Raw genomic sequence first — 27,900 nt, 5'->3', positions numbered from 1 at the left:
ATTTTATTCCGTTGTAAGAATAATTAAACCGAATAAACAGAATAGAGTAGTTTACACACTGAATTGCTTTACTAACAATTCAGTAATGTTATACTGCGCTTCTCCTAAATTACGAAACTATTTATACAAGACGTTGGTGTTAAATGTGACCAAAAAAAAAAAAAAAACTTTCCGTAAGGTGCTTCATGTTTTAAGTCCGATGGTGGCGCAGCGCGTGATTGAAGATGACTGTGATTTTGAGGCGGAGAAGCTTAAAAAAAAACATTAAGAAGAGAGGATGAAGATGATCGTATGGAAAATATCACGTGTGAAGAAACTAGATGTTGGTTTAAATGCTCAGAATTTATAGGCTCCAGCTGGAAGGGTGGGGAAAGTAAAACTTCATGAGAAGCAGCAGTCTCTCATTTTCTGTATCAAGCAGAAGGGACGGATCATGGAGGGACCCCCTCATGCTGACAAGTACAGTCATCTTTAAATATTACAGACTTGAAAAGCGACACTTTATGCAGGCATATACAGTTACCCCATGAATTATGTTGCGCCCAGAGGAAAATGCCTAGTGATCTTCATCGTAAAGTTTTCTTTTCCTCGTTGACCGTTACAGAGCGCTTTCATTGTAAATCGTTTTGCGCGCTCGGCTGGTTAACAGTATGATGCATGGGATGCTTTTCATTTCTCACAGTAACAGTAAACTTTCATCTCTCCTCTCTTTCAGCTGATGAAGACTTGGCAACAATCTACCTCTCCGGGAGAGCAACTGCTGTAGCGTTTCCTATTCATCATCATCACCATCATCATCATCCTCAACAGGAGCATCATCAGCATCATCATCGTCAGTTCGAGCGGCACGCACCTCACTTGCTCCACATCCTTGGGGCCACGAGAGCGTCAGGGCGCAAAGATGAACATCCAACTCCTGCCTGAGCATAAACTGTCCTCGGTGGCCCCGCTGAAGCAGTTTAACATGGAGAAAAAGGAAGTGGAGCTGATCCTGGTGAAGGAGCAGAACGGGGTCCAGTACACGAACTCCTCTGTCGTGGCTTCTCCGGGCTCCCGCGGCGGCACCCCCGGCTCCAGTGATGATGTTGTCAGGGAGACCTGGGGCAAGAAAATGGACTTTCTGCTCTCTGTCATAGGCTTCGCTGTGGACCTGGCCAATGTGTGGAGGTTCCCCTACCTGTGTTACAAAAATGGAGGAGGTAAGAATTGGTTCTTCTGTTTATTCTGAGGGTCACCCTTCACCCTGAACAAAATGTGGGCTACTTGATATATAATTATTGTGAGGAGCAGCTTACGAATTTACAAGCGTTGTTCTTGATTTTGAAGTTAATTTTGATTGAACATACACTGTATAACATACATATTATGTATCAAAGTATTAGCTTAAAACACATTTTGTGTTTCAGAAATTCTTTGAGCTGAATCTATTATTTTCTTGCTGAGTTAGAGCAAATATTGTATGAAAGAGAAAAAGAACAAAATAATTTGACAACTGTATTATCTTAACATAAAATGAGAAATATATGTTGAAATATTGAATAATATACTTTTAATTGCCCTATAATTTACAAAAGAATACACACATATATACATACATACATACATACATATTTCATTGTATACTTATGCATTTTAATCAACATTACATAATTTTATTCCAGTCGTTAAAGATTAAAATTGTAACCTGTTGTTTTTCTCAACAACCTGCCAGTCGTCCCTGTACTAGATATCACTGTCAGTCAACTCATTAACTACTAGTGGGCTGTTGTTTAACAGTTTGTTATCTTCTTTAATTTATGAGTAGCTAACAAAATGTATTTTTTTTTCCGTTTTAGGCATCTATATCAGCTTTGAGACAGAAATGTGTTTATGATTGAAACAGTCTAACTTTTTAGTGGAAAAGTAAACAGTAATCAGTAATCAGTTTTTCATAAAATAAACCACTTTTTGCATAAATTATACATTTTACTTTTTTGTATCAATTATAATATTAAAACTATGTTATTAAAACATCATGAACAAAGACAAATATAGCAGGGATCGGGTAGATTTCTGATTTTGAAAATATAATCATAGGGTCAGAAAGTTTTATGAGAATGTTACACCATGTCGAATTTTCCATATGTGAATACATTATAATGCAAAGTCAGACTATGATTACGTCAAACTGCTTCTAACTCCACTGTTGATTGACTATTCACTATGTTAGCAGGTATAGTCACAAATGCCAGTTGTTTAGCCTCCATTTGTTCTTTGGCCATCTGTACATAATCTATCAGCTATCAAATGTAAAATTCTATAATGTGTCCTCCCAGGTGCCTTTTTGATCCCATACGTTCTGTTCCTTGTCATTGCTGGGATGCCCCTGTTCTACATGGAACTTGCCTTGGGTCAGTTTAACAGAGAGGGAGCAGCTACAGTTTGGAAGATCTGCCCTGTATTTAAAGGTACGCTGAAAATTTGTAGACATAAAAGATGCTGGGGCTAACTGTACCAGATTCACACATTTCAACACTGAACACAGTTCGCCCAACGAACCCCAAAACAAATGTTCTAACTTTTGGATGTTTCCTTTTACACTGACCCAACAAACAAAAACAGGGTTAACTCAATGATCCAACTAAAGCCAACAAATCTATTCAATGGGGCAGTGAACTAGGTTATACTGACTCTCTTGTGACTTTGAAGTCAGTGCACACACTTTTAAAGAGAGGCCTGAAACAGATAAAGCAATGTAAATTATATTTACATATAATTACAAAATATTTGTGACTTTCCTCCTCAGGTGTTGGGTACACTGTGATCATCATAGCATTGTACGTGGGCTTTTACTACAACGTCATCATTGCTTGGTCACTGTATTACTTATTTGCCTCTTTGACGAGTGAGCTGCCCTGGCTCAAGTGTAATAACCCATGGAACAGCCCAAACTGCACAGAACCACAACACATCAATGGCACTGTCTTGGGTAACAGAACCTCCTATTCCAAGTACAAGAACACACCAGCCGCAGAGTTCTACGAGTGAGTCTTAAATTCATTTTTATCATGTTTTTTTTATTATGGCTCTGTGGCTTTGTTGTTGTGTGTATTATTCCAACAATAGTATCATAAAAATGTCTAGGAACACGTGACGCAATATGAAATGTTTATTTACATGAACAGATAACTCTTTTAATTTTCAAAAATCATATATTTTATTTTTATTGTTATGTTTTTATGGTGTTTTATTGTGTTAGTTAGCTGCATTTTTTGTTTTGCCTAATCAAAATAACCCAGCTGCATTTTGATTTATATTAATTTGAATGCACAATGAAAGAACATCAATTATTAAAAATGGTTAAAAACTGAGTTAGGTTTTTGCAAATGAAATCTTCATATCATTGTCAGTTAAATGAATTCAGGCAGACAGTTTTCTATTTAATCAACTGCAGTGAGCTTGAGATTTGCAAGTATGAATATCCTGTTTATTAAACAAACACTTTTACTGTAGTTTTGTAAATGTAAATTAAACATTTTCAAGTACAAAATCAGTTATGAATGATACAGCTGTTTAACAAGTCAGGTGTTTCCTTGCTTCACAATATCCTTGATGTCTTTCGACACTCTTTCAGTTTGTCATGTTGTACCAGTTGCTTGTCGCTTATGGAGTCTTGCTGATATGGCACCTAATGGAGCTATCATTTAGCTATTTGTTTTTCATATATTCTTTCTCTCATTCTTGTGTGAGATCATGAGGACATTCTGAAAGATAGGAATGATTTCTTTTGGATCAGACAGGAAAAGATGAAAAGACATATCAAACCTGGCTGTGCCTGCGCCCCTATCAGGCTGTGTTGGAGGGGTCTTGGGTTTTAGTTAATCATTACTTCTAGTTGCATGAGGAGTTAGCTGTGAGGGAGAATAAATCAGTCAGTGCTAGTTTAGTATTGGAAGACAGGTTGATTTCCATTCATTCTAGCAGTTAACATAATTATCTTGTTGAAGCAATATTTGGTCAAATTTCTTCTAGAACTGTGAAGCTACAGTTTAATTTCATGTGTGCACTGTATGTCCAAGATTTGAGATGCATATGTATCAGGGACAGCCAATTGGAAAAGTTAATTGGCTTTATTGATCCCATGAAAAATACCAAGGAAAAGGTTTTTAGTCTGCATTTATCTAGTTATTTTACCACATTTTATAGTAAGTTCTAGAAAATCAATCTTTTTAAAGCTTTTCCTAAGTCTTTCATTATATAGTTCACCCTCATGTTATTCCGAACCTGTATGATTTCCTTCTTCTGTGGAACATAAGACATTCTGAGTGATTTTATTCATTGTTTTATATATAAAAATAATAATAATAATGGTCAGTTGTCACCAAACTGTTCAAGGTTCTTCAAAATATCTTATTTTATGTTCCATAGAGGTAAGTTGAGCATATAGATTTGGAACAACATGAGATTGAGTAAACATTGACAGAATTATATTTTTTCGTCAACTATTCCTTCCTAACTATTATCCAGTTATATTGTACCCAGTTGCTGTTCTGGGGGTGGAACACAGGCCCAATGATTAGCAGATCTGATGTAAACAATTTCGCAAAATTAGTTCAAAATCACTGAAACATGTATGCAATCACTTGAAACTCAGAAACTTCTGCCTACAATCAGTATGTAAAACTCTTGATGTTGACTGAAAGAAAGGCAGCCGCTTGCACTTCAAAGAAAAGCAATTCTTTCCCGGTGTCTAAGGGAAAATTTGGCTCCTTGTGTCAGGGGAAACCAGAAGAATGTGTAAAACAATGAAGAACCTACAGCACTTGCTGATTTGTTTACAAGCAGTTATGGACAAAATCACCGAGACACGTCATCAGATTCTAGTGAGGGTTTCCGTGTCTTTATTAATGCTCAAATCTTATGCATGTTTGTATATCACACAATCTCTTAAAGAGTCTAGCATCACTGTAAAATGTAGATATTCATCCATAAGTTTATCTCCTATATATACAGATATGATATATTTTAATTAATATTTTAAGCACATTTGCTTCTCCCCTTTTCTCATCTTTCTCGGTGATCTGCCGCTTCTTATACCCTCTGCTTGTCTTGTTCTCACTGTCTGTTTAGCTGTTTCTCTCACTTTCTCCCTCTCCTGTGCTCTTACCCACTTTTGGACTGGTTTCCCACCCAGCAGTCCTTTGAAGTGTCATTTCCCCAGCTGTCTTCTGTGTGTGAGGGGATGTGGAAAGCTGTCATTTCCTCCCCCATAGTAGTTTTCGGCCACCAGTAATCCTGCCATCATGGGACAGCAAACAGGGCACTAGAGAATATTCATTACTGTCACACTTACAGCAGATTCACATGCTCAGCATGTGTGCCGTACATTGAATATTAGATTAAGCAGAAAGAGGTGTTGAACCAGCAGCTTTCAGTCCAGAAGCCATCCAGAAGTTCATTGGTCTTACACAAACCCTTCGTGCCACACATCTTTCTAAAACAACCGACAACCAGACAAAAGCAAAACATGACAAGCTCAACAAAGCAAATTTCCTCAGTTTGTATGCCTCCCGCATATCCTTTGACTACGCTGTCTCTGCCGATCTTGACATGTTCGAGTCGATCACTGTTTGTTGAGAATAATGAACCGTTACTGCTCCGTTGTATTGTTTTACACAGCAGGTGTCCTAGATCTAATTATTCTGTCATTACTGAAATCTTGTTAGATTTAACACTGGACTGATGTCATGAAGCCAGAAATAGTGGATTTTGAGGAAAAATATAATCATTTGAAAAGCAGAGACAAAGCTTGCTTTTTGTGCCTTCAAATAATAATCATTAAGGCCTGATTTCAGACTAAGCCAGGATTAGGCCATAGTTTAAATAGAACATTAAAATAATTTTTGCAAACATGCCTTAGAAAAAAAAAGTATTACTGGAGTGCATCTTGAGACAAATCAAAGGCACTTACTGTACATATTGTAATACTTTTATTATTATTATTATTCAGTTAAAACATCTCATGCATTAAGTCATGCATTTCAGTGTGGGACTAGGCTTAAACCATTTTTTGTGATTACTGGGTTGGGGGGGGGGGTGAAAGTAATTAAAATAGTAAATAAAACCAGCATAATGGTGAACCCTTAGTATATAGGTTCATTGTGCTTGTTTGATTTATTTTGTTATGTCCCGATTTATTAAAAGTACCAAGCGGTTGTGTTTCAGTAAATAGTTTTTCATTTTGTCAAAATGAAATATGATTGTTGTAAGTCTTACAAATGCTATTAATTTGCAGTGCTTGTGCGTTGTTAATAATTACAAAAATAATAGGAAGGAAATTAAACACAAACATACACACACATTTTAGGACATTATGTTGCCTTATATGAAAACAAATATAATTTGTCCCAGAGTAAGCAAGCTGTGATGAGACCCCGCATGCCATCATTCTTCTGTGGCTGATTTCTGGCTCAGCTGAGGATATATTGAAATCATAGGTGTTTGGATTTAGCTTGGCAAGGATGGGACATCAGATAAATGAAGAGCAGAGGGAATGCTTGCCAAGATACTCGCCAATCTAATGTAATTATTCAATTAGAGGAGGCTGTGCTCACATCTGTCCTGACTTAACCGCTGTCACCGAAACTGAGCTCAGGCTCAAGATCTGCTGCCACAGAATGAAAAGAGTGGTTATGTCTGTTTCTGAAGTTAGGAAGATTATTTAGGAGTGTATCTAGGAGTCTATGAGTTTATGTTTGTGTGTTTTTGGACTATATATTATGACTTCTGCATAGTGTGACAGAATGACTAGTTTTGTCACTGGGCAATAACAGAGCATTGGATTCTTCAAAATGTGCCCAAAAATGAAAACGTACTCACTTTAAGGCAATTTTAGTTGTAGATGAGCTTGTTAGTTCATCTAAAAAGATTTGGAGAAATTTAGTATTACATCAGCTGCCAACCAGTGAATCCTCTGCAGTGAACAGTTGCCATCAGAATGAGTCCAAACAGCTTATAAAAAACATCACAGTAATCCACAAGTATCCCACAGTTTATCAATTAACATACGGTGAAACAAAAAGTGGTGTTTGTAAGAAACAAACCCATCATTGAGTGAGTCCTTTATCTATATAACAGTTCCTTAAAGGGGTCATATGACATTGCTAAAAAATAACATTATTTGGTTTATTTGGTGTTATGCAATGTGTTTATGCAGTTTAAGGTTAAAAAAAACTTTATTAAATTATTTTCCACATAATGCACATCATTGTTTCTCCTCTATGCCTTCTGAAACGTGTTGATTCTTACAAGGTTCATCGCTCTAAAAAGTGTGCTCTGATTGGCAAGCTAATCAGTGCATTGTGATTGGCCGAATGCCTCAAGCGTGTGTCATGCTATGCGGCCCTTAACATACTATGTGGTCCCCAAGGCCAGCAGCACGAGACTCAATCCATGCACATCCCATCATCGGTTCTCTTTTAGCAGTTCAGTCAGTGTACTGTTAGGAGTAACTGAATAACTCGGGATATTGGTTTATTTAGCGTCAGAGTTATATTGTCTTTTACGCATTGCTTTGCATATCGCGTTACGTAAACATATAACTATGTATGCATTTGTGATCTGAGATACAACAAACAAGCCTACACTACACTGCTCAAAACCCAGTCCACAACACCACACATTTTAATTGAAATTCGTATCATTAACATTAACGAATGACTGGCATAGGCCTACTTCTTTACAATATAATTTGCCTTTTCTGGTGTATATGACAAATAGAATAGAAATCTCTTTTATAAGTGGCAGCTTAACTCAAGTTTGTAGTTGTGCCTGGTTTCCTGTTTCCTCTTGTTTTCCCTGATTGTTCTTGCCTGTTTCCTTTACCCAACTATCCCTTATGTATATACTGTAAGCCCTTGTGTTTCCAGTGTTGGTTGTCAGATCTTGTACGTACACAGTTTTATTGCTTGATGAGCTTATTCTGTTTTCTTGTTTCTGTGTTATTTTTACCTTTGTTATATATGATTATAGACACTGAATCCAGTGGTCACTAAATTCCGAGTTTCCCATTTTATACTAATGAGAGGTGTAAGAATGTGTTAGAAAAACAAGATACAGTTCACTAGACAGAGTTGGAGTGGACTTAATTCTCTGTAGCTGTAGAATTTTTTTATATGATCTTCAGTTATCAGTGCAGGGCTTTATCATACTTTAACTTGAGAGAACATCACTTTTATTTTGATACATAACCCCTTATTATAGTATTATATGAGCAGTGATGTCAAGTGACAAGGCAACTCCTACATGAACTTTAGAGTCTAACAAGAATGTCAATGGTTTATAACTCAGTGACACACACTGCTGAAAAGAGGGTGTTCCTTGGCACCAATGAACCTGTACAGTATGTTTATTCAAAACATTTTTTGATGTGCAGATAAATATTTTTGCACCATTCTTTTGGAGCATGACTAAGAATAGAGCATAACAGAGATAAGAATAGAGATCATTTGATGAGGAAATCACTCTAAAGAATCTCTTGGTTCCAGGAGAACTGTGGCCCAGGACACTTCCTTTACTCTTGGAGAGCCTTTGAACAAGGCACACAACATTTCTCAACATTTTCCCCCCTTTTTAGACAGTGTGACTATGATACAAAATACTACCATTTCTCCTCCTCCAGGCGCGGGGTGCTGCACATTCATGAGAGTAGAGGCATCAGTGACCTGGGTCTTCCTCGCTGGGAGCTCGCTATCTGCCTTTTGGTGGTTGTCTTTATCCTGTACTTCAGTCTGTGGAAGGGAGTCAAGTCCTCGGGAAAGGTGCAAAAACACCAGATAAATGTTTTTGTTGTTGTTGTTGTTGTTTGGCCATTTTGTCAAAGATGAATTTATTGTTCATATATACACTTTTTCACTGAAAAACAATCTCAAGGCACTGGACAAAAAATACCTATCTTTATTTGTGGGGTGTTTAGGTGGTGTATGTTACAGCTACTATGCCCTACGTAGTGCTGTTAGTGTTGCTGATTCGAGGAATCACTCTCCCTGGTGCAATGAATGGAATTAGGGCATATCTCCACATTGACCTACAGAAGCTCAATAATCCTCAAGTAAGTTCATGCCAGCAGGGCTCAACCTATTTTATGAACTATTCCTGATATATACTGTATATCTTGGATTTTTGGACAAATCCACGCTTTTCGTTAATAGAGATGGATTGTCACTCATTTTTGTTTGCTGCAGGTATGGATTGACGCAGCTACTCAGATTTTCTATTCTCTAGGAGCTGGGTTTGGAGTCCTCATCGCCTTCGCAAGCTACAATAAATTTGAAAATAACTGCTACAGGTACGACCAGTCTTTGATAAGTTTGTAAATTCCCTAAATGCCTTTTCACAGATGCAGACAACCGGCAACAAAGATTTTTTGTTGGATTGTTGTGTTACATCTGTCAGTATCTGTTGCCATCGGTCTACACTCAATTTCGTCGATGCTGAATCAGTGTTTGTCAGGTCTTCACTTCACTGTAATCGGTTGACTGTTGGCGGTGGTCTGCTTCTGTCTGTTCAGTGTGCACTGTCCTTAATAATAACATCTATTCAGAATTATATAATGGTGTTTACTACAAACAGGTTCCAATGTGAGTAAAATCTTATTTGAAGGATTATAATTATTTTTTCCTGATCTGATACCCATAACCATTTCAGTTTACTAATACTGAGATGCTATGGCTTTGCTTGCTGGTGGGTTAAAGCTTTCATGGGAAAACCAGCATGTTATTTCCAGAGATCAAAGGTTAGGAAGAGTTGTTAGTTGGACCAGCAGGTGGCAGTCACCTTGTGGGCTTTGTGGAACCCAATAGACAAAATAACAGGTAGGTTTTAGTACAAAATTCTTGTCAAATAGACTAATGTCAGTCTGTAGATTTATATGTTTCAACACTCATTCAGTTGTGCACTAACCATTTAACCTCATTATGATTAACGACACAACTTGTCAATTTTTGAGTAATTGCAGAGGTGGAAATCACATATTTGAAATTGGGTAAAACTGTCAGGTATGAATGAAAGAACAATGCAGATATGGTTGTCAGTATTAAAAAAAAAATTAGTCATGTAGTTGAAATTGGTACAAAGTTAATAGACGCTTGAATGTGCTGATTTCTGGTATGAAGAGGCAAAAGTCAGTCTGAATCATTAATTGACTTCATAAGTTTATTTCAATGCCCAATGTTCAATGAAGTCAATGCCCACTTTGGTTGGCTTGTGTTTAATGACATTAATATTCAGAATTGCAATCTTCTTTTGATGCTTTGTCAATGTGCACATCTAAAGCATGTCAATGACTTACAGTAAGCACTATTGATTTCACATCACAATATGTTGACATCTAACCCCACTGATCCAACAGGGTTTTGCTCTCCAGGGCACATATGTCTTACTAAGACTTAAAATGACAAAATATTTTCTTTAGTTTTTTAACGGGAAATAAAGAAAACCAATGAAGATGTCAGTTTGAAATATTCATCTTCACATTATATACATTTAAATGATCCAGTATGTAGTATTCAGCAGCATTTTGCACCTCTTCAGCTTTTGGCCCCCATAGCAATACATTGCAAGCAGATGGCTGCTCAGATTTATGTGCTTCTTCACAGACTACACTGAATGGTCCTACCCTAGGACACACTTTGAAATGATTAAAATCATAAATTGTTGTATTCTTTCTTCTTGGATCTACTCTTTGTATAAATTGTTTGCTTATGAATTGGGCTTTTGTAATGTCTAGTCACTGCAACTGACACACATTGTGGGAACAAGTGAACAAGCTTTCAAAGAACAATGCTAAACTTCAACAGTGCACAGTTCCTCTGCACAGGAGCAATCTAAATGAGACTTGATAACTCAAAGCATATCCACAGTGGGGATAAGCCACAGCTTTGGTATCAACTCGCTGCGCCATTAAGGTGTTCAAGTCATAGATTCTACTCAGCAGTTTTGAGACTTCTGGTGCAATGTAAACTGTTCTGCTTTGTGCTTTGTTGCAGGGATGCTATTCTGACAAGCACAATAAACTGCGTGACCAGTTTCTTCTCAGGGTTTGCAATCTTTTCAGTACTGGGCTATATGGCTAATCAGCATCATGTCGACATAAAGGATGTGGCCACTGAGGGTATGTGACTCCTAAAACCTCACCATTTTACTCTGTTTATTACTCAACCTATTCATGTTTTTCTCAGTTTCTCAGAGGTTGATCCCCAACAAACGTAATTATTTTTATGATGATGTTGTACAGTGTCCCTCTGCTGATCTGTGTAGTGATTGTTTATATCTGTGTGCAGGAGCTGGATTGGTTTTTATTATCTACCCAGAGGCGATCTCAACCCTACCTGGAGCCACATTCTTTGCGATAGTCTTTTTCATTATGCTCTTGACTCTTGGAATTGACAGCGCTGTGAGTACAAAGTGACACTGTAATTGTCTCAATTTATATGGAACTAGTTTGTAATATATTTGTATGGCATATATAAAGATCATGCAAATAGTCCTTTTGGTTAAACACCTTTGATTTGTCTGGGCCATCTCACAAAAATGTTAATTGACAAAAACAGTGCAATTACAAAAAATGTATATTTGAATTACTAATAATAATAACTGAGTTACTAATAATGTCTTATTTAGATGGGTGGCATGGAGGCAGTGATCACTGGGCTGTCAGATGATTTCAAAATTCTGAAGAGGAATAGAAAAGTATTTACGTTTATTGTAGCATTTGGGACATTCCTAGTGGCCCTTTTGTGCATCACAAATGTAAGTATGTTGGGTCTGTTTTTAGCAGTGTGACCATATGAAAATACTATGATTTTTTTTCTTGCCACATTATATTTTATCATATATAATATCCCTATTTAATTTGCTATTGTGATCATATTTATCTAGCTTCAGTAGTGTGATCAATGTGTTCAAATCAGTAAAATCTACACTATCGAGCATTTCAGCATGCATTGGGTTACAGAGAAAAAAAACTTAGCAGATCAAATTATGTTTTGTGAATATATATAACCATGAACAGGCAAAATAAATGAATATTCACAAAATAAACTTAAAATAAATATAATGTTGAGTTAATTTAATTTAAGTCCTTTATTCAGCAGCATTTTGACTTATATCTCGGTCATGACAGGGAGGGATCTATGTGCTGACCCTGTTGGACAACTATGCTGCAGGGACATCTATTCTATTTGGGGTGCTGATTGAGGCCATTGGAGTAGCTTGGTTCTATGGTGAGCAGAAATAAACAACATATTTTTGTCTTTTAAGGTTCTTTCCACTACTGACAGAATTTCATGCACAGATGAGCACATTTTTTGTAATCTTTAACAGGTTTATCTACTACATTTAGAATAATACAAATAAGCTTTACAGATTTTGTTTTTTTTTGTTTTTTTTGGAAAGGGTTTAAACAGTGTTTAATGAACCTTTATTAAGTATACCACATGCACCTATGGAACAGTCCTTAAAACAGTTGTGATAACAGTTTACAGGCGTAAGGCAATGAAGGTCACATTTACAGTAACTTAGGACAGCAAAGACACCTTTCTACTTACTCAGGGACTGCAGGGAGATGTGGCTAAAGCAATAAACTGAAGTGTCTGTAATGGAAAATGCCTAAAACAGTTACAGGGAGACAGGAAGGAAACCTTGTGTCTCCCCAAAAATGTTTGAGAAATTGCAAGTGCTTTGGTGGAAGAGTGGGAGAACTGGCAAATCTGATGCACATGCAAAGCACATGTTTGTTCGGTCGTTTGACTTGAATCGTTGCTTCACACTCAAAAAAAGACACTTAATCAAAAAGTAGGTTCGTGAGAGCGAATCGAAAGCATTAGGAGCTGTCTGCTCTGCTTTCTATAACTCATGAATGTCACACAACCTGGATATTTTAGCCAATATTAAAATCCTGGCTGGGATGAGTCTCGTATGAACGGCGCATGTGGCCACCCTAAGGTACATATATTAATATATACACTGCTTGGATAATAATTCATAATTCATTACATTTATATAGCGTTTTTCTAGGCACTTTTCTAGCGCTTTACATTGTCAGGGGTATATCCTCATCCGGCACCAGTGTGCAGCATTCACCTGGATGATGCGACGGCAGCCATATTGCGCCAGAACGCCCACCACACACCAGCTTACTGGTGGAGAGGAGACAGAGTGATGAAGCCAGTCAGCAGATATGTGGATTGTTAGGAGGCCATGATGGTCGGAGGCCAATGGGCAAATTTAGCCAGGATGCCGAGGTCACACCTCTACTCTTTTCGAAAGATTTTTTACTGGCCACAGAGAGTCAGGACCTCGGTTTATCGTCTCATTCGAAGGACGGTGCTTGTTGACAGTATAGTGTCCCCATCACTACACTGGGGCACTAGGACCCACACAGACCTCAGGGTGAGCACCCCCTACTGGCCTCACTAGCACCTCTTCCAGCAGCAACCTAGTTTTTCCAGGAGGTCTCCCATCCAGTTACTGACCAGGCTCAGCCCTGCTTACCTTCAGTGGGAAACCGGTCTTGGGCTCCAGGGTGATATGGCTGCCGGCAAATAAATGTATTGGGGCACACCTTTAGTTCCTATGGCTCAGTGTTAGAGCATTGTGTTAGCAGTGCAAAAGGTTGTGGGTTCGATTCCCAGGGAACACATGTTAGGTAAAAAAATTAATAACTTGAATGCAGCGTAAGTCGCTTTGGATAAAAGCATCTGCCAAATGCATAAATGTAAATTAAACAATAACTGTTTCACTTAGACCCATTGCCACAGGTGTATACAATCAAGCACCTAGCCATGCAGTCTGCATTGAAAAACATTTGTGACAAAAATGGGTAATTCAAGTGTGAATTCTAGCATGGTACTGTGAAAGTCAGTTTGATATGCTTTCATTATGAAGTTACGAAATAAACTTATGTGCAAAAATAGATTATTCAAATAAACATTTGTGAATGAACCTCTCTTTCCATTCAGTGAGTTGTAGAAAACAAAAAACTTATTTGCTGAAGTAGGAGTAGGCACTTTATTTAATAATTAAAGTATACAATAAATAATGAGCTTCAGGCTGCACAGACAAAACACAGTTATGTTATGTTATCTTATTTTCAGAGCTTGCTATTTGGGAACACAGTTCTGGGAGTTAATTATAACAAAGCACTATGGCAAGACATGCGCAAGCATTTTAGAATTACAGAACTAGCATTTCAGATGCTGTGCAAAGAGATCGGTCTGTTGGTTTTTAGTCCAGTTATGTTGTCCCATTGCAAAATCCTTTTTGATGTGCATTAAGGAATATATTTGGTAAAAGTGTTTCCAGGATAAGAAATTGATAACAACTAATTACTTAGTTGAGTGCATACGTTTTTATGCACATTTATATAAAAACATTGAATTTAATATATTTATTTAATTTTTCCAAAATGTGGATAAAAATATGTGGATAAAAACATAGCTTTTGTTGGAAGAGTTTGGTGTGGAACAACTTGACTGGCCTGCTCAGAGCCCTGACCTCAAATCCATCAAACACCCTTGGCATGAACATGTATGGAGATTGCATTCTAGGCCTTCTCATCCAACATCACTGCCTGATTTCACAAATGCTCTTCTGAATGAATGGGCATAAATTCCCACAGAAACCCTCCAAATTCTCGTGGAAAGCCTTTCCAGAAGAGTGGAAGGTACAAAGGGAGGACCAACTCCATTACATGCATTACAGTGCAAGTAAGGTCAGAACTGAACCAGATCAGAGCTATGACAATGAAAGTTTGAAGACTGACCAAAAATTATACATTTATCTCAACTTTATATATTTTTGTAATTATTCCAAAACACATTAAGTTTAAGTTACTGCAAGGGATGTAATTTATTATAGTCCTACTGTGTATTCTGTGAATTTCAAAATGGTTTGCATACTGTACATTTCAACACATTGTCTGTAATATTATTTTATGCAACTACTCTTTAAAATGTCAATTATCTGCACTGCATTCCATTACATCACTTCCAGAGATCCAAAACTCATATCTACTTCATATAGTATTACATAAATTTTAAATACAGTGATGTCTAAGAGTACGGTACAAAGAGTTCAGATCATCATTGATATTGAAGAGAAACCACAATTCAGAGAAATACAGAGAAAGGTCTCTGGTACTTTTATCTTGAAATGATGTCCAGATGCTGCAAATTTCCATGTGTGTTTGTCCCTTAGGCGTGGACAGATTTAGTGAGGACATTGAACGCATGACAGGCTTCAAACCAGGGATCTACTGGAGGCTCTGCTGGAAGTACGTCAGTCCAACGTTCTTACTGGTGAGTGAAACAGGGGTGTATGAACATAACACCTGATGTAATTTGTCTCTTAAAGGGGTCATGACATGGATTTTCTTTTTCTTTTTTATTTTAATACATTCCTTGAGGTTTACCTATAATGTTTAAAAAAAAAAATTGCCAAAAAGAAAAAAATATTTATTATTTCTCAACCCTCATTCTGACCCTCTGTCAAAAATAACCTGTTTTTATTTAGACGTACGTATTTACAAAGGACAAAAGCGAGTCCTTTAATGCTTGTTAGTATTCAGCCACTGTTATGATTATCTAACGTCATTGCATAGGAAAAAGTATCAACATAATCAAAATAAAATGGTCATTTCAAAACAAAGCATTATGAAATCATTTTCTTATGGTTTGTGAATCAGCTGGAGTCAGATCTAATTCCACTTCATCTTTCAACTTGTGTGTGATGATAAGGAAATTTTCCCAGTGTTTAATCGAAAGTAATACTTGTATCACTGGCAGGGGTGTGCATGAGTTGAGTTTACCCTCTTTTCCCCACTCTCAGCACATGTAAAAAACTGAAAATCAGGATTTTTTTTTCTAAAGTCAAGTCATTTATATATATATATATATTGCTTTAAACAAAACAGATTGTGTCAAAGCAACTGAACAACATAAATTAGGAAAACAGTGTGTCAATAATGCAAAATGACAGTTAAAGGCAGTTCATCACTGAATTCAGTGATGTCATAATCCAGCTCAGTTCGGTTTATATAGTATCTGTGCAATCAAGCAAATGATATCACTAAAAATGAAGTGTCCCCAACTAAGCAAGCCAGAGGTGAGAGCAGCAAGGAACCAAAACTCCATTGGTAACAAAATGGAGAAAAAAACCTTTGGAGAAACCAGGCTCAGTCGGGTTCCAGTTCTCCTCTGGCCAGACGAAACCAGCAGGTTCATCCATGCTGCAGCACAGTCAGATTGTGCAGAAGCATCATCTGTTTCCTGTGGTCTTGTCCTGGTGGCTGTCTAGGAGACAAGGTCTCGACTGTGAATCTGTCTCTGGAACTCATCTAGTTGTACTGGTCTCCTCTGTCTTTCTGGGCTGTAGAGATCCTCTCTAGATGCCGATCCACCATCTGGGCTGGATATGTACTGGATCTGGGTGACTGCAGTGACCATCAGTTTATTGACAAATTAGACAAGGCACAATAGAAGGGAATGGCTTGAATTGACCAGACAGTAGGGTACACAACTGTGGAGCAGGCAGGTGGGGGGGGGGGGTGAAGGGCCCTGGGTGACAACCGAGTGGAGGAATGTAAGGGAGGAGGCAGCACTAGAGACCAGACCAAAGACCAGGAACCAAGGGCACTTGGCTATGGAGGTGAAGCCGCACACCTCAGACCTCCAGGCGGAGCAGACCCAGTGGCCAGGGAGACATCAGGAAGCAAGACAGGAACAGACAGAGAACTCAAACACCAGACGAGACTCAAGACAACAATGACAACAAGAGAACACAGAAATAATAATAATTATAATAATAACAATAACAAAACGAGAGCAAAAAGGCAGACAGGAATATTATGACCTAGAAACAAAATACTGTAAGTAAAAGGGGAGCTAGAAAAATAACCAACGGTGACAAACCAAAGTAAACGAAAAAGTAAAGAAATGAATAAAAGTAAAGAAAATAAAAGTTCTTGAAATAACTGGAAAGTCTAATAAATGAAATGACTCAAAGGGAAAAATAAATCCTTGAAATAAAAATAAGTCATACTTAAGAATACTAAAAATGAGATCCAAACTAAAAGAAAAACAATAATAGACAAAAATAGACTTTAACTAATAAAAACCAGACCTTAACAGAAAAAACTCTTATTTTGCAAAGATCAGCTAGCGAGCTACGCAAACACACACAAAACGAACCAGCAAACACATGAGGAAAATGAGCACAAAAAATAGGAAGGAAAGCACACAGGAAAGGTGAGAACAATCAAGTAATAAGCACCAAACAAGGACTAAACGAGGGGGCGTGGTAATGTGAAACAAGGGGGCAGGACAAAAGGAGCACATGGTCAAAATAAACAAAGACAAAGCAATGTGGCCATTAGAACCGTTAGTTTTTCAAATTGGTATGTTTCACCAGGCCATGAAGAAATATAGAGCTGAGTATCATCAGCATAACAGTGAACAACAAGCTAACATCGTGTTTTCTGATGATATCTCCCAAGGGTAACATGTAAAGCGTGAAGAGTAACGGCCCTAGTACTGAGCCTTGAGGTACTCCATAATGCACTTGTGATCGATATTATACCTCTTCATTCACTGCCATGAACTGATGGCGGTCATATAAGTATGATTTAACCATGCTAATGCACTTCCATTAATGCCAACAAAGTTTTCTAGTCTATGCAAAAGAATGTTGTGGTCAATAGTGTCGAACGCAGCACTAAGATCCAATAGCACTAATAGAGAGATACAACCACAATCAGATGATAAAAGCAGGTTATTTGTAACTCTAAGGAGAGCAGTATCAGTTCTATGATACAGTCTAAATCCCAACTGGAAGCCACAGGTACCATTTTTCTCTAAGAAGGAATATAAATGTGAGGATACTACCTTTTCTAGTATCTTGGATAGAAAAGGGAGATTCAAGATTGGTCTGTAATTGACTAATTTTGGGGGGGTCGAGTTTTGGGGTTTTTTTTTGATGAGAGGCTTAATAACATCCCGTTTTAAGGTTTTGGGAACATATCCTAATGATAATGATGAATTAATAATAGTCAGAAGAGGATATATGACTTCTGGAACCACCTCTTTTAGGAGCTTAGATGGGTCTAACATACATGTTGTTGGTTAAGATGATTTAACAAGTTTATACAATTATTCCTCTCCTATAGTAGAGAATAAGTGGAACTGTTCCTAAGGGGATCTATAGTGCACTGTCTGATGCGATACTGTAGCTGAAGGCAGCATGGGTAAAATTTTATCTCTAATAGTATCGATCTTAGAAGTAAAATAGTTCATAAAGTCATTACTGCTGTGCTGTTGTAAAATGTCCTCACTTGTTGATGCTTTATTTCTCGTTAATTTAGCCACTGTATTGAATAATTACCTGGGGTTGTGTTGTGTTTGTTTTCTTATCATTATATCATTAACACACATTTCTCTGGATAATGTTATATGAAGCGCAATTACTTCAAACGAGTTATACTTCAAGCCCGCCCTCTGAGAAATACTGAAATCATTGTTATAAATTGAAGCAACACCTCCCCCTTTACCTTTTGAACACGGCTCATGTTTATACAGTAATCTTGGGAGGTAGACTCATTTAAAATAATATAATCATCAGGTTTTAGCCAGGTTTCTGTCAAACAGAGCACATCTAGGTTATGATCAGTGATCATATAATTAAAAAAAGTGCTTTCGTAGAAAGGGACCTGATATTCAATAAGCCAAGCTTTATCATTTGTTTATCCGTATTGCATCTGTTTTTTATTTGTTGAATCACAATTAAATTGTTACTCTTAAATTGGTTTGGATGTTTTTTGTATTTTCTTGTTCAGGATACAGACATAGTCTCTATAGTGTAATATCTAGGTGAAAGTTACATGGTTTACATGGAAAATATACCTTTAATCGCGTGTTGCGTCGTCGCGTGTAGTTAGGACATGGTGTCAGCTGTTAAACATCTGAAAGTGGGTGGGGCCATATGTTGAGAAGATTACTTGCTCTGGAGGTGGTCATATGCAAACTACTGTGCCCAGTTTATGTCACCTGGCACCTCAGATCCAAATGAGCCATTTTCTGAGGGTTATTAGATAAATGCTTTTTTATTGATCATGAGGAAATTAAAGTTATGAAACTTGCAGGATGTAGCAAGCATACAAAGACCTCTTCTATTTCAAAAGATCAAGGGAAATTTGGTTTTTCATGTCATAACACCTTTAAGGAAATAATGTCTTTCTCTGTCCCCTGTCAGATTATTAAATCTCTTTTGACAGTTAACCGAAAATTTACTCAAGTGTACTTGTTTCAACTAGTAAAAAAAATATATATATATATTTTCTTATGCTGACAAATCTGGCTCATTTGTACAGAATAGGGAATTACACCTTGTTTATGCACTTCCTGACTTCTTTTTCTGTGCAGTTTGTGGTAATCGCCAGCATTGTTACCTCCGGCGAACTGACATATGATGACTATGTTTTCCCTACCTGGTCAAATACGTTGGGCTGGTTCATAGCCTTGTCCTCCATGCTGTGTGTACCAGTCTACGCCATCTACAAATTCTTTATTTTGCCAGGCACCTTCACACAGGTTAGTAAACACGTTTGTCTTAATGGTCTAAATGAGGACTTTTATTATTTTTGCATATAGCAAGTTAATAAATAATATAAATTTTCCTCAAAATATGGTTTAATGCTATAGGTATATGTAGACAGACACACACACACACTGGTAAGTGACACATTTATCGGTGAAAAAGGAAACAAAGAAAAAAAATTAAAAAGAATATATATATATATATATATATATATATATATATATATATATATATATACACACACACACACACACACACACACACACGCACACATACATATTGTTATTATATTATATTAGGTTTTATATTCATACACCCCTTCATTTTCACTCAAGCAGAGTGAACTTCCAGCAGATTCCTTGTTTCAATCTCATCATACGTTGAATGCCCTCAGTAAATCTGTCCAACACTTAAGTCTGCTTCATGACTTTGTGTGGTCCTAAAACTGAGAGATGTTTTCATTTCAAAATGCGTCACTTCCCAAAGCCACAAACATGCTACTGACATCTGGCTCAGTGCTTACATACTCATATTTTCCACAAGCAGCATGCTATCTTAAATGGCTTCAGAGATTATCTAACCTATGCAAAATAAAATGCCACATTGCCATCTGTTTCTGAGCCAATAATTAAGTTTTTGTTTAAACGTGTGGTTTATTATTTCTGCTAGTTCATTTTTTTGCTTTTAATGTCCTTCATTGCAGAGGATAGCGTACTGCATTACTCCTGAACATGAATATCACATGGTGATGGAGGGTAATATCAGACAGTCTAAGGTAAGATAATGCAAAATCTACCATTACAATTACAGTTTACCGATATTCTTTTGAAGAAAATGTCCCGGAGCAACATCCTCATGGTTTTCCTATTGCATGTTTGGTCTTGTTTTTTTTCCAGCTCAGACATTGGTTATCCATCTGATGAAGGGGTCAGGTGGGAGTGACCTTTCAAATGCTACTTGAATACTGGAGAAGATATGGCATGTGTAAGAGAGAGAAAAGTTTCTGCAAAGGCCTTTTACCATTTGAAAACTGTCCCCTGAGAAAAGGACAGAATGAAGCAATGGCTTTGTGCATTTCCCAACCACACACTGTACTGTCAAGTCTGCTCCATTTGTGTTCAGTGGTTGACTAGACTTTTTTATATTGTATGGCGTCTGTACTTCTTTTAAATCATACCCTTAGGTTTCAATCCTCTTAAGATGTTTATTTATATATTAGTTATATTATTAATATTTTAGTTTTGGTTATGATGGTTATAGGTCTTTATGTATGAAAATGTAAGCAGAACCCACCCCCCCAAGCTATTTTGTTCTGTATGACTGGGAAGGTGAATGTGTGTGGGTGTGACGGGTTAACTTACAATCTATTTCATAGTGTAAGTTGTAGAGCTTTACGTAACACACTGAGAAATGGAAACCCCCTTGATATTCCAGGAAATATATAACAGGTTTGGAGCATTTTGAGTCATTGCTACAGTACATGTTAGAGCGCAGCTGTGAGTTTCTCACATTTTACCTTGGTTTTGCAACAGCTGGCTTACATCAAGTGTCCACCAAGCATTTTTTTAAGCACATCTTTTTCCTTTTTGACAAACCTCACAAAGCAGACGTACACCATTGTGTCAGTGCCTTATCTAGTCATAAACTTCCTGTCATTAAGTTACTCATCCTCATGAAGAGAGTGGCTAAAGCATCTCATTGAGAGAGAGTCTCAATTAACTCCATGCCAAATGACGCTCAATTTATGCTCATAGCTTTCAAAATGAACTGAGATCCAATGATTTGTCTCAAGTAGAGCTGAAGAGCTTTTATTTTGTTATAGTTTTAAAGAAAAGGGATTTTTTGTGTTTAGAGTCAATGGATCAACTTTTATGTTTTACTTACGGCCTTGAATCAGAGCAACAATTATTATTGTCACAAATTCGCCACTTTGCACAAGACATTTTTGCCCCTTCGAGAAATTCAAAATGATCAGATAAAGACAAATAACATTATATTTTAAACTCATGAAGGAAAGTCCAGCTGATGTACAGTAAAGCAGCAATGTTCAAATACACTAGGCAGGGGTTTAGCTTATTTAGTTTAAATTCTGTTTGACATGACATTGGAAATCTTTTTACACTATACACTGAAAATTCAATTAATTGAGCTCTTGTGGTACAATCCTATTATCATGTGGTCTTGTTGATCATTTCATGCCTTGTATGGAATGTGTGTGTGTCTGTGTGTGAGTATAGATAACAGATTAAGTCTCTTAGGTTATCAAACTAGTTAAAATCAATAGTCTATATGGTTGTCTTTGTCTCAAGATGACACATACATTTTGTGATTCACTGTGGGATTTTTGCTTGAAGGAACTGTTTTAACATTTTAAAGTGTCAAAATCAACTGCCATTATGTTGGTTTGTGTTTTATTTATTTGTGTAGAATCATTTGAAATACAAAAAAATTACAGAAAACATGATCACTGGTAGGAAGTAAGCAACATATGTGGATTATGACATATAAAGAGATACAAATATATTCTTTTGTTATATATCTAATATTGTATGTAACAAATTCTTTATAAAATGTGAATGTAAAACATTTAAAGCAAAGTGTCTACTGTTATATCATGCTGTGTGATGTCGGTAAAGATATAAATATTCAGAAATGTATTCTTCCGTGTAACCGGGGGTAATGTAACCACATGAATGTAAACGGAGCAGCTCTGGCATTTCTGAGTGATGCTTACAGAATAACGTGTACAACTACAAAACTGTCCTTTTGATTGTAAGTGACAAATATATATGAAAAAGTTCAAATATGCACACTATAACAATAAAGTCCTTACAAGACATATTGGGAAATATAGATTGACAAGTAGTATTTATCAGAAGCTATCAGAATTTCATCTTCTTTTATAAGTATCAGCAGCTGCACCAAACAGCATATTGTTGGGGTCTCAATAAACCTGAGTTGTTTCTCCAACCTTGAGTATTGAGTCACAAAAGCCTGATGTGTAAAATTTGATTCTCAACACAAATGCAACTTTTATTTATTTTTATTTCATTTATTTTTTGTCTGAAGGTTCAGTGAAGTGTTCCATGAAAAAGTTTGCATATGCGTTGAGTTTGAGATTTTATATATCAGCCAAGATATTTCTGACAAATGTTTCATTTTTTCTTTCCAGGGTAATGCCTAGTACAACCCCAGTCCCAGAAAAGTTGGGACATTTTGCAAAATGCAGTAAAATCAAGAATCTGTGATTTGTTAATTCTCTTTAACTTTTATTTAATTGACAAAATTACTAAAAAGATTTCCAAAGTTTTCACTGACCAATGTAAATGTACTCTGTAAATATGAACAAATTTTGTTTTTTGACGGCTACAACACATTTGCTTCAATTGTTTTGAAACAGTTGACAGAATGTGAATTGGTAAATGGTCAAGGCATGATGTTTGGTTATAAAAGGAACATCTCAGTCTTTGCAAGAAAAGCTGGATCATGGCTAGTCACTTTGTGCCAAATTTCACGAGAGAAGTGTCAAATCAAAAATCATATTTCACAATGCAAAATTGCTAAAAAGTTTAGATCTTTCACCAAATACCATACATCATTTTGTGAAAAGATTCAGGTAATCCAGAGAAATCACAGTACACGTAGGGCAAGGCAGGACACCTCAGTTGAATGTGCTCGACCTTTGAGCCCACAGATGGCATTGCTTAAGAAACCGTCATGCTGCAGTGTAAAATACAGACACATTGGCTCAGGAGTACTTCAGAAACCCCCCCAGACATTTGCTTTTGCTTCTGTCACTAATAAAAGTCTGGATGGTCCCTTTGGTCTTTGGGACTGAGAATTCAAAATCCATTTTTCTGTTGAAATGTGTACTCATCTGTTTACAGCACACAATTTCAAGTTTTTTTTATTTATTCTTTAAAATATTTGACTATATGAGATGAGCTCTGGCCCAGAGAACCCAGCAGCATCACTGCATAGAATTGATATATAGCTTTCTTCTAGAGTAACTTATATTCAAGTTGCAGCAACAGACTGAGGTCAGAGCAAACATCATGAGTAACTGGCCTATGTGCAAAGGTACTATTGACATGGAAGCATATATTGGGATTGTACAAAGATATATGTGGACATCAAGATGATGTGTTGGAAGTTCACATGGGAAGTTCATGGTTATTAGATCAAGACAATCCCAGGTCTCATCTTGCATGTGCTACAACAGCATGGTTTACAACAACGATCACAGACTGCTGTGCATCTGAAGTCTTGTATCAAGCGAGAGTGGACAACAATGATGCTTGCAAAACTTGAACAATTGGTATCCTTAATTCCCAAACAATTAAACATTTTAATTAAAAGGAAGGTTGATGTGACAGTGTTAAACATGCCTCTTTTCCAACATTTTTGGAGTTTGTTGCACCCACCAAAAATTTCTTCATATTAACAAAATACATTCATGTTGGTCATTGAAAACTTTGGAAATCTTTTCTTTGTACTTTTATCAATGAAATAAAAGTTAAAGAGAATGAACAAATCACAGATTCTTAATTTTTTGCATTTTACAAAATGTCCCAACTTCCCTGGAATTGGGGTTATACATTACATATTACAGAAGAGGATATCCACAAACCTGAATCTGAATCTTGAAATCAGAAATAAACAAACAGACAGTCAGTCAATATTTTACACACACACACACACACACACACACACACACACACACACACACACACACACACACACACACACACACACACACACACACACACACACAAACACATATACATCTAGTCATGCCCAAAAATATGGACACACTGTAAATATGATCAAAGAAGGCTGTGAAAATTTATCTGCATTGTTAATCCTTTTGATCCTTTATTTAAAAAATACACAAAAATCTAACCTTTCATTGGATAATAAGAATTTAAAATGGGGAGAAATATCATTATGAAATAAATGTTTTTGGCCAAAACATTGGCCACAATTAAGGACACCCTTTTATTAAATTGAAGGTTTTCGACCCAGAGACTCAACTATTTTCTGCAATTCTCCAGCTGTGGTCCTTGGAGAGTCTTTAGCCACTCAAATTGACATCCTCTTCCAGGCAGATTCGTAACATTTTATGTTGATTGGAAATTCTTAATTATTGCCCTGATGGTGGAAATGGGAATTTTCAATGCTCTAGCTCTTTTCTTAAAGCCACTTCACTAGTTTGTGAAGCTTGATTATCTTTTGCTGCACATCAGAAATATATTCTTTGGTTTTTCTGATTGTGATGGATGATTTGGGCTTTGTTTTCCCCCTATTTATATTTCTGTGAAACAGGAAGCAATGGCTGTAAATGTCATGTTCACAATAATGAGATGGTTTAGGGGTGAGCTGGACCGCAGACAGAAGGCAAAAGGGTCAACAAGTGCTAAGCATCTCTCGGGGAACTCCTTCAAGACTGTTGGAAGACCATTTCAGGTGACTACCTCTTGAAGCTCATCAAGAGAATGCCAAGAGTGTGCAAAGCAGTAATCAAAGCAAAAGGTGGCTACTTTGAAGAACCTAGAATATGACATATTTTCAGTTGTTTCACACTTTTTTGTTATGTATATTATAATTCCATATATAATTGTTTTGATGCCTTCAGTGTGAATCTACAATTTTCATAGTTATGAAAATAAAGAAAACTCTTTGAATGAGAAGGTGTGTCCAAACTTTTGGTCTGTACTGTGTATATATATATATATATATATATATATATATATATATATATATATATATATATATATATATATATATATATATATATATATATATATATATATATTAGCTTTCTTTTTCTTTTTTTTCACAATGACAAATTGTGCATAGTTTTGTTAGGGAGGTTTAGGGAGTAAAATTCTATTCTCTCTTTTCTCTCATGCGAAAAAGACTCTTAAGCACACAATATGTAATCCTACAGAGCAAATGAAACAATGCACCCTTGACCTGGTATTAAGAAATTAAAAGGTTTTAATGATTTGCTTATAAAGAAAAAATTGCCAAAAGACAAAAAATAAGGGAACGACGCCAATTAGTCTGAAAGACAGACAGACTACATGCGCAGGAGACAGCAGGTATTAAGTGCCTGGAAGGAGATTAGAGGCTTTATTCTGCTTCAGTTTGTCTAATCTTGGGAGAGAAAATAATGAATGAAGGAGAGAAAATTACAAGCAAGTGATAGATGGACGGAGACTGGAAAAGACAGGAAAACTTTATTCAAAGAACCAACCAATATCAGAGTGTATAGAGAGTAAAATCTCTAATCAAACTATAAACTATTGGAATGCCACAGTTCAGGAAGAATGGAGGTTAAAGGTCAAAGTTAATGGGTCACCAATGCATTAACTCTCCCCTGCAGTGCAATAAGGTGCTGAGTGGAGTCTTTCAGGTTACTGTATAATTGCTTTTCAGGACTGAGATTTCAAAAACACATTAGGCAAACAGTAACAAGACTGATACTAATTTATAGTGAACAGAGATTGCATGAGTCAGCAGAGCAATAATATTAAATGATCTCTAGCTGCAACATGCTGTCTAAATTTCACTCAAATATTTTAAAGAAAATTTACTGGAAGCTTATTGACTTTCTGGCTAAAAAAATAATTAGGACTATTTGTCTTTAACAATATTTAATGCTCTTAAAACTCCCTTGCGACCTCCTCTGTGTTTGCTATGTGAGAAACCAGACCTTTTGCATTTTAATGCAAATAAAGATTTAAATGACATTTATTGTTAGTATTCCTGATAGATGAAATAATTCCTACCTTTTGCATTGATTTCTGTATTATTTTAGCCTATTTAAATGTATGCTGAGGGTTGAAAGAAATATGAACAGTACAGTAACAATTTGTTTGATAGATTTCTATTAATTATAACAATGCAACTTAATTAGGGGAGACTAGATCTTTAGGATGTCTAGCGTAGTATTTCCCAGGATAAGACTATATAAACTGAGGATAAGTCATATGAATTCAGCTGCCGGATATCTTGTGTCTTATTTTATTTGTGGTTCGCTCATCCTCCTAAACTCAGTTATTCCGGTCTGTATATCCATGGCTGATGAGAAAGAGAGATGACCTGTTCTGAATTTCCGCACTCTGTTCTCCCAGAGCTCCTGATACAGGAAGATATTCAGCACTGATAACACTTTCTCCGTCTCTTTCCTTCTGCTTATGTCTTTCACTCTCTCCTCTTCCCCCACTCTTATTCATCTTATCTGCTGTGGCCTGCCCTGTGTTCTTGCTTAATGCACCAAAAAGGTCAAAACCACAAACTTTCATCAAATTTGCTTAGCCAATAAAAGTCAAGCAAGCTCTCCACAGACAGCGGGCTAATTGCAGACTCTCTGCAGCCGTAATGCAATTAAAGAGTTTTTTTTTGGTTCTTTTCATATCGAGGGCCTTGTTCTCTCCTTGTAATCCAATCGCAGAAGATTAATCCATGTGACCGTCTTGATAAAATCTATACTTTCTGTCGACAGCCAGAGAAGACCTAAATCCGGCAAATGAGACAGAGAGCGTGTTGTTGTCCCACGAAGATTAATTCAACATTTTACAAAAGCCGAGATGAAAAACTCTGCTGACAACAAGAAACGTTCCATAGCGGTAAATCATCTTCCAGTAATCGGTTTCATTATTTTTAATTACACAGATTGCAGTTTATCACAAAGACTGTTCTTTTTCGATTTAAGTACTGCTAACAAATGATCACCTTAACATGCAGTCCATGTGAGCATTTCCTTGGAATAAATATATAATATCGCACTGAGTGTGAACTGACACGACAAGAGTATTTGAATGAGGTTTAATTAAAAATGTAAATAACTAAATAATGAGATGTTATATGATAATTCAGGTGCAATGCACTGTTAAATTGCATGTTTTTCCCTTCCTTTCTACCATCAAAATGTAGGCCATAGGTTCAGTTTGTTGTTAACTTTTCTGACTAGCAGTATTTCACAGTCGATTTCCATTACTGTTTTCACATTTGAAAACATCTTCCAGTGCTATGGATTTTCACTACATCTCTAAATGTTCAAAAACAGGCTCACTGCAGGGCCTTTCCTCCCTTAAAAAGGACTATTTGGGGTGTAACAGAGGAAGCTAGGAATCAATGTTCTTCTTCTGTATAGTAAATATTCCCAGTGGTTGTTTTTGTTTACTGTGCCAGAGCGTAAAAGTATGGTTTCCATAGTCCAGAGAGGATGGATCAGTCAGTTACCTTTGCAGTGTTGATTGCAGATAA

The 27,900-nt window shown here is 36.6% G+C and overlaps 1 protein-coding gene across 1 annotated transcript; it reads left to right on the top strand.

The window, feature by feature from the left end:
* Positions 1-249: 249 nt before the first annotated feature.
* On the top strand, positions 250-22,466 carry slc6a2 (solute carrier family 6 member 2). Its single transcript, XM_026267570.1, has 15 exons — positions 250-459; positions 716-1,199; positions 2,316-2,447; positions 2,786-3,023; positions 8,660-8,798; positions 8,954-9,088; positions 9,222-9,325; positions 11,025-11,149; positions 11,319-11,431; positions 11,659-11,787; positions 12,161-12,260; positions 15,235-15,335; positions 19,452-19,619; positions 20,330-20,401; positions 20,523-22,466. Exons 2-15 carry the CDS (start codon positions 902-904, stop codon positions 20,544-20,546), a joined length of 1,878 nt encoding a protein of 625 aa, XP_026123355.1. The 5' UTR covers positions 250-459; positions 716-901; the 3' UTR covers positions 20,547-22,466.
* The last annotated feature ends 5,434 nt before the right edge of the window (positions 22,467-27,900 follow it).

Source organism: Carassius auratus, chromosome 7 (assembly GCF_003368295.1).
Source record: "Carassius auratus strain Wakin chromosome 7, ASM336829v1, whole genome shotgun sequence".
Lineage (NCBI taxonomy): Eukaryota > Metazoa > Chordata > Actinopteri > Cypriniformes > Cyprinidae > Carassius > Carassius auratus.
Note: the sequence above shows the minus strand (reverse complement) of the source record. Positions and strands in the feature narration are given on the sequence as shown.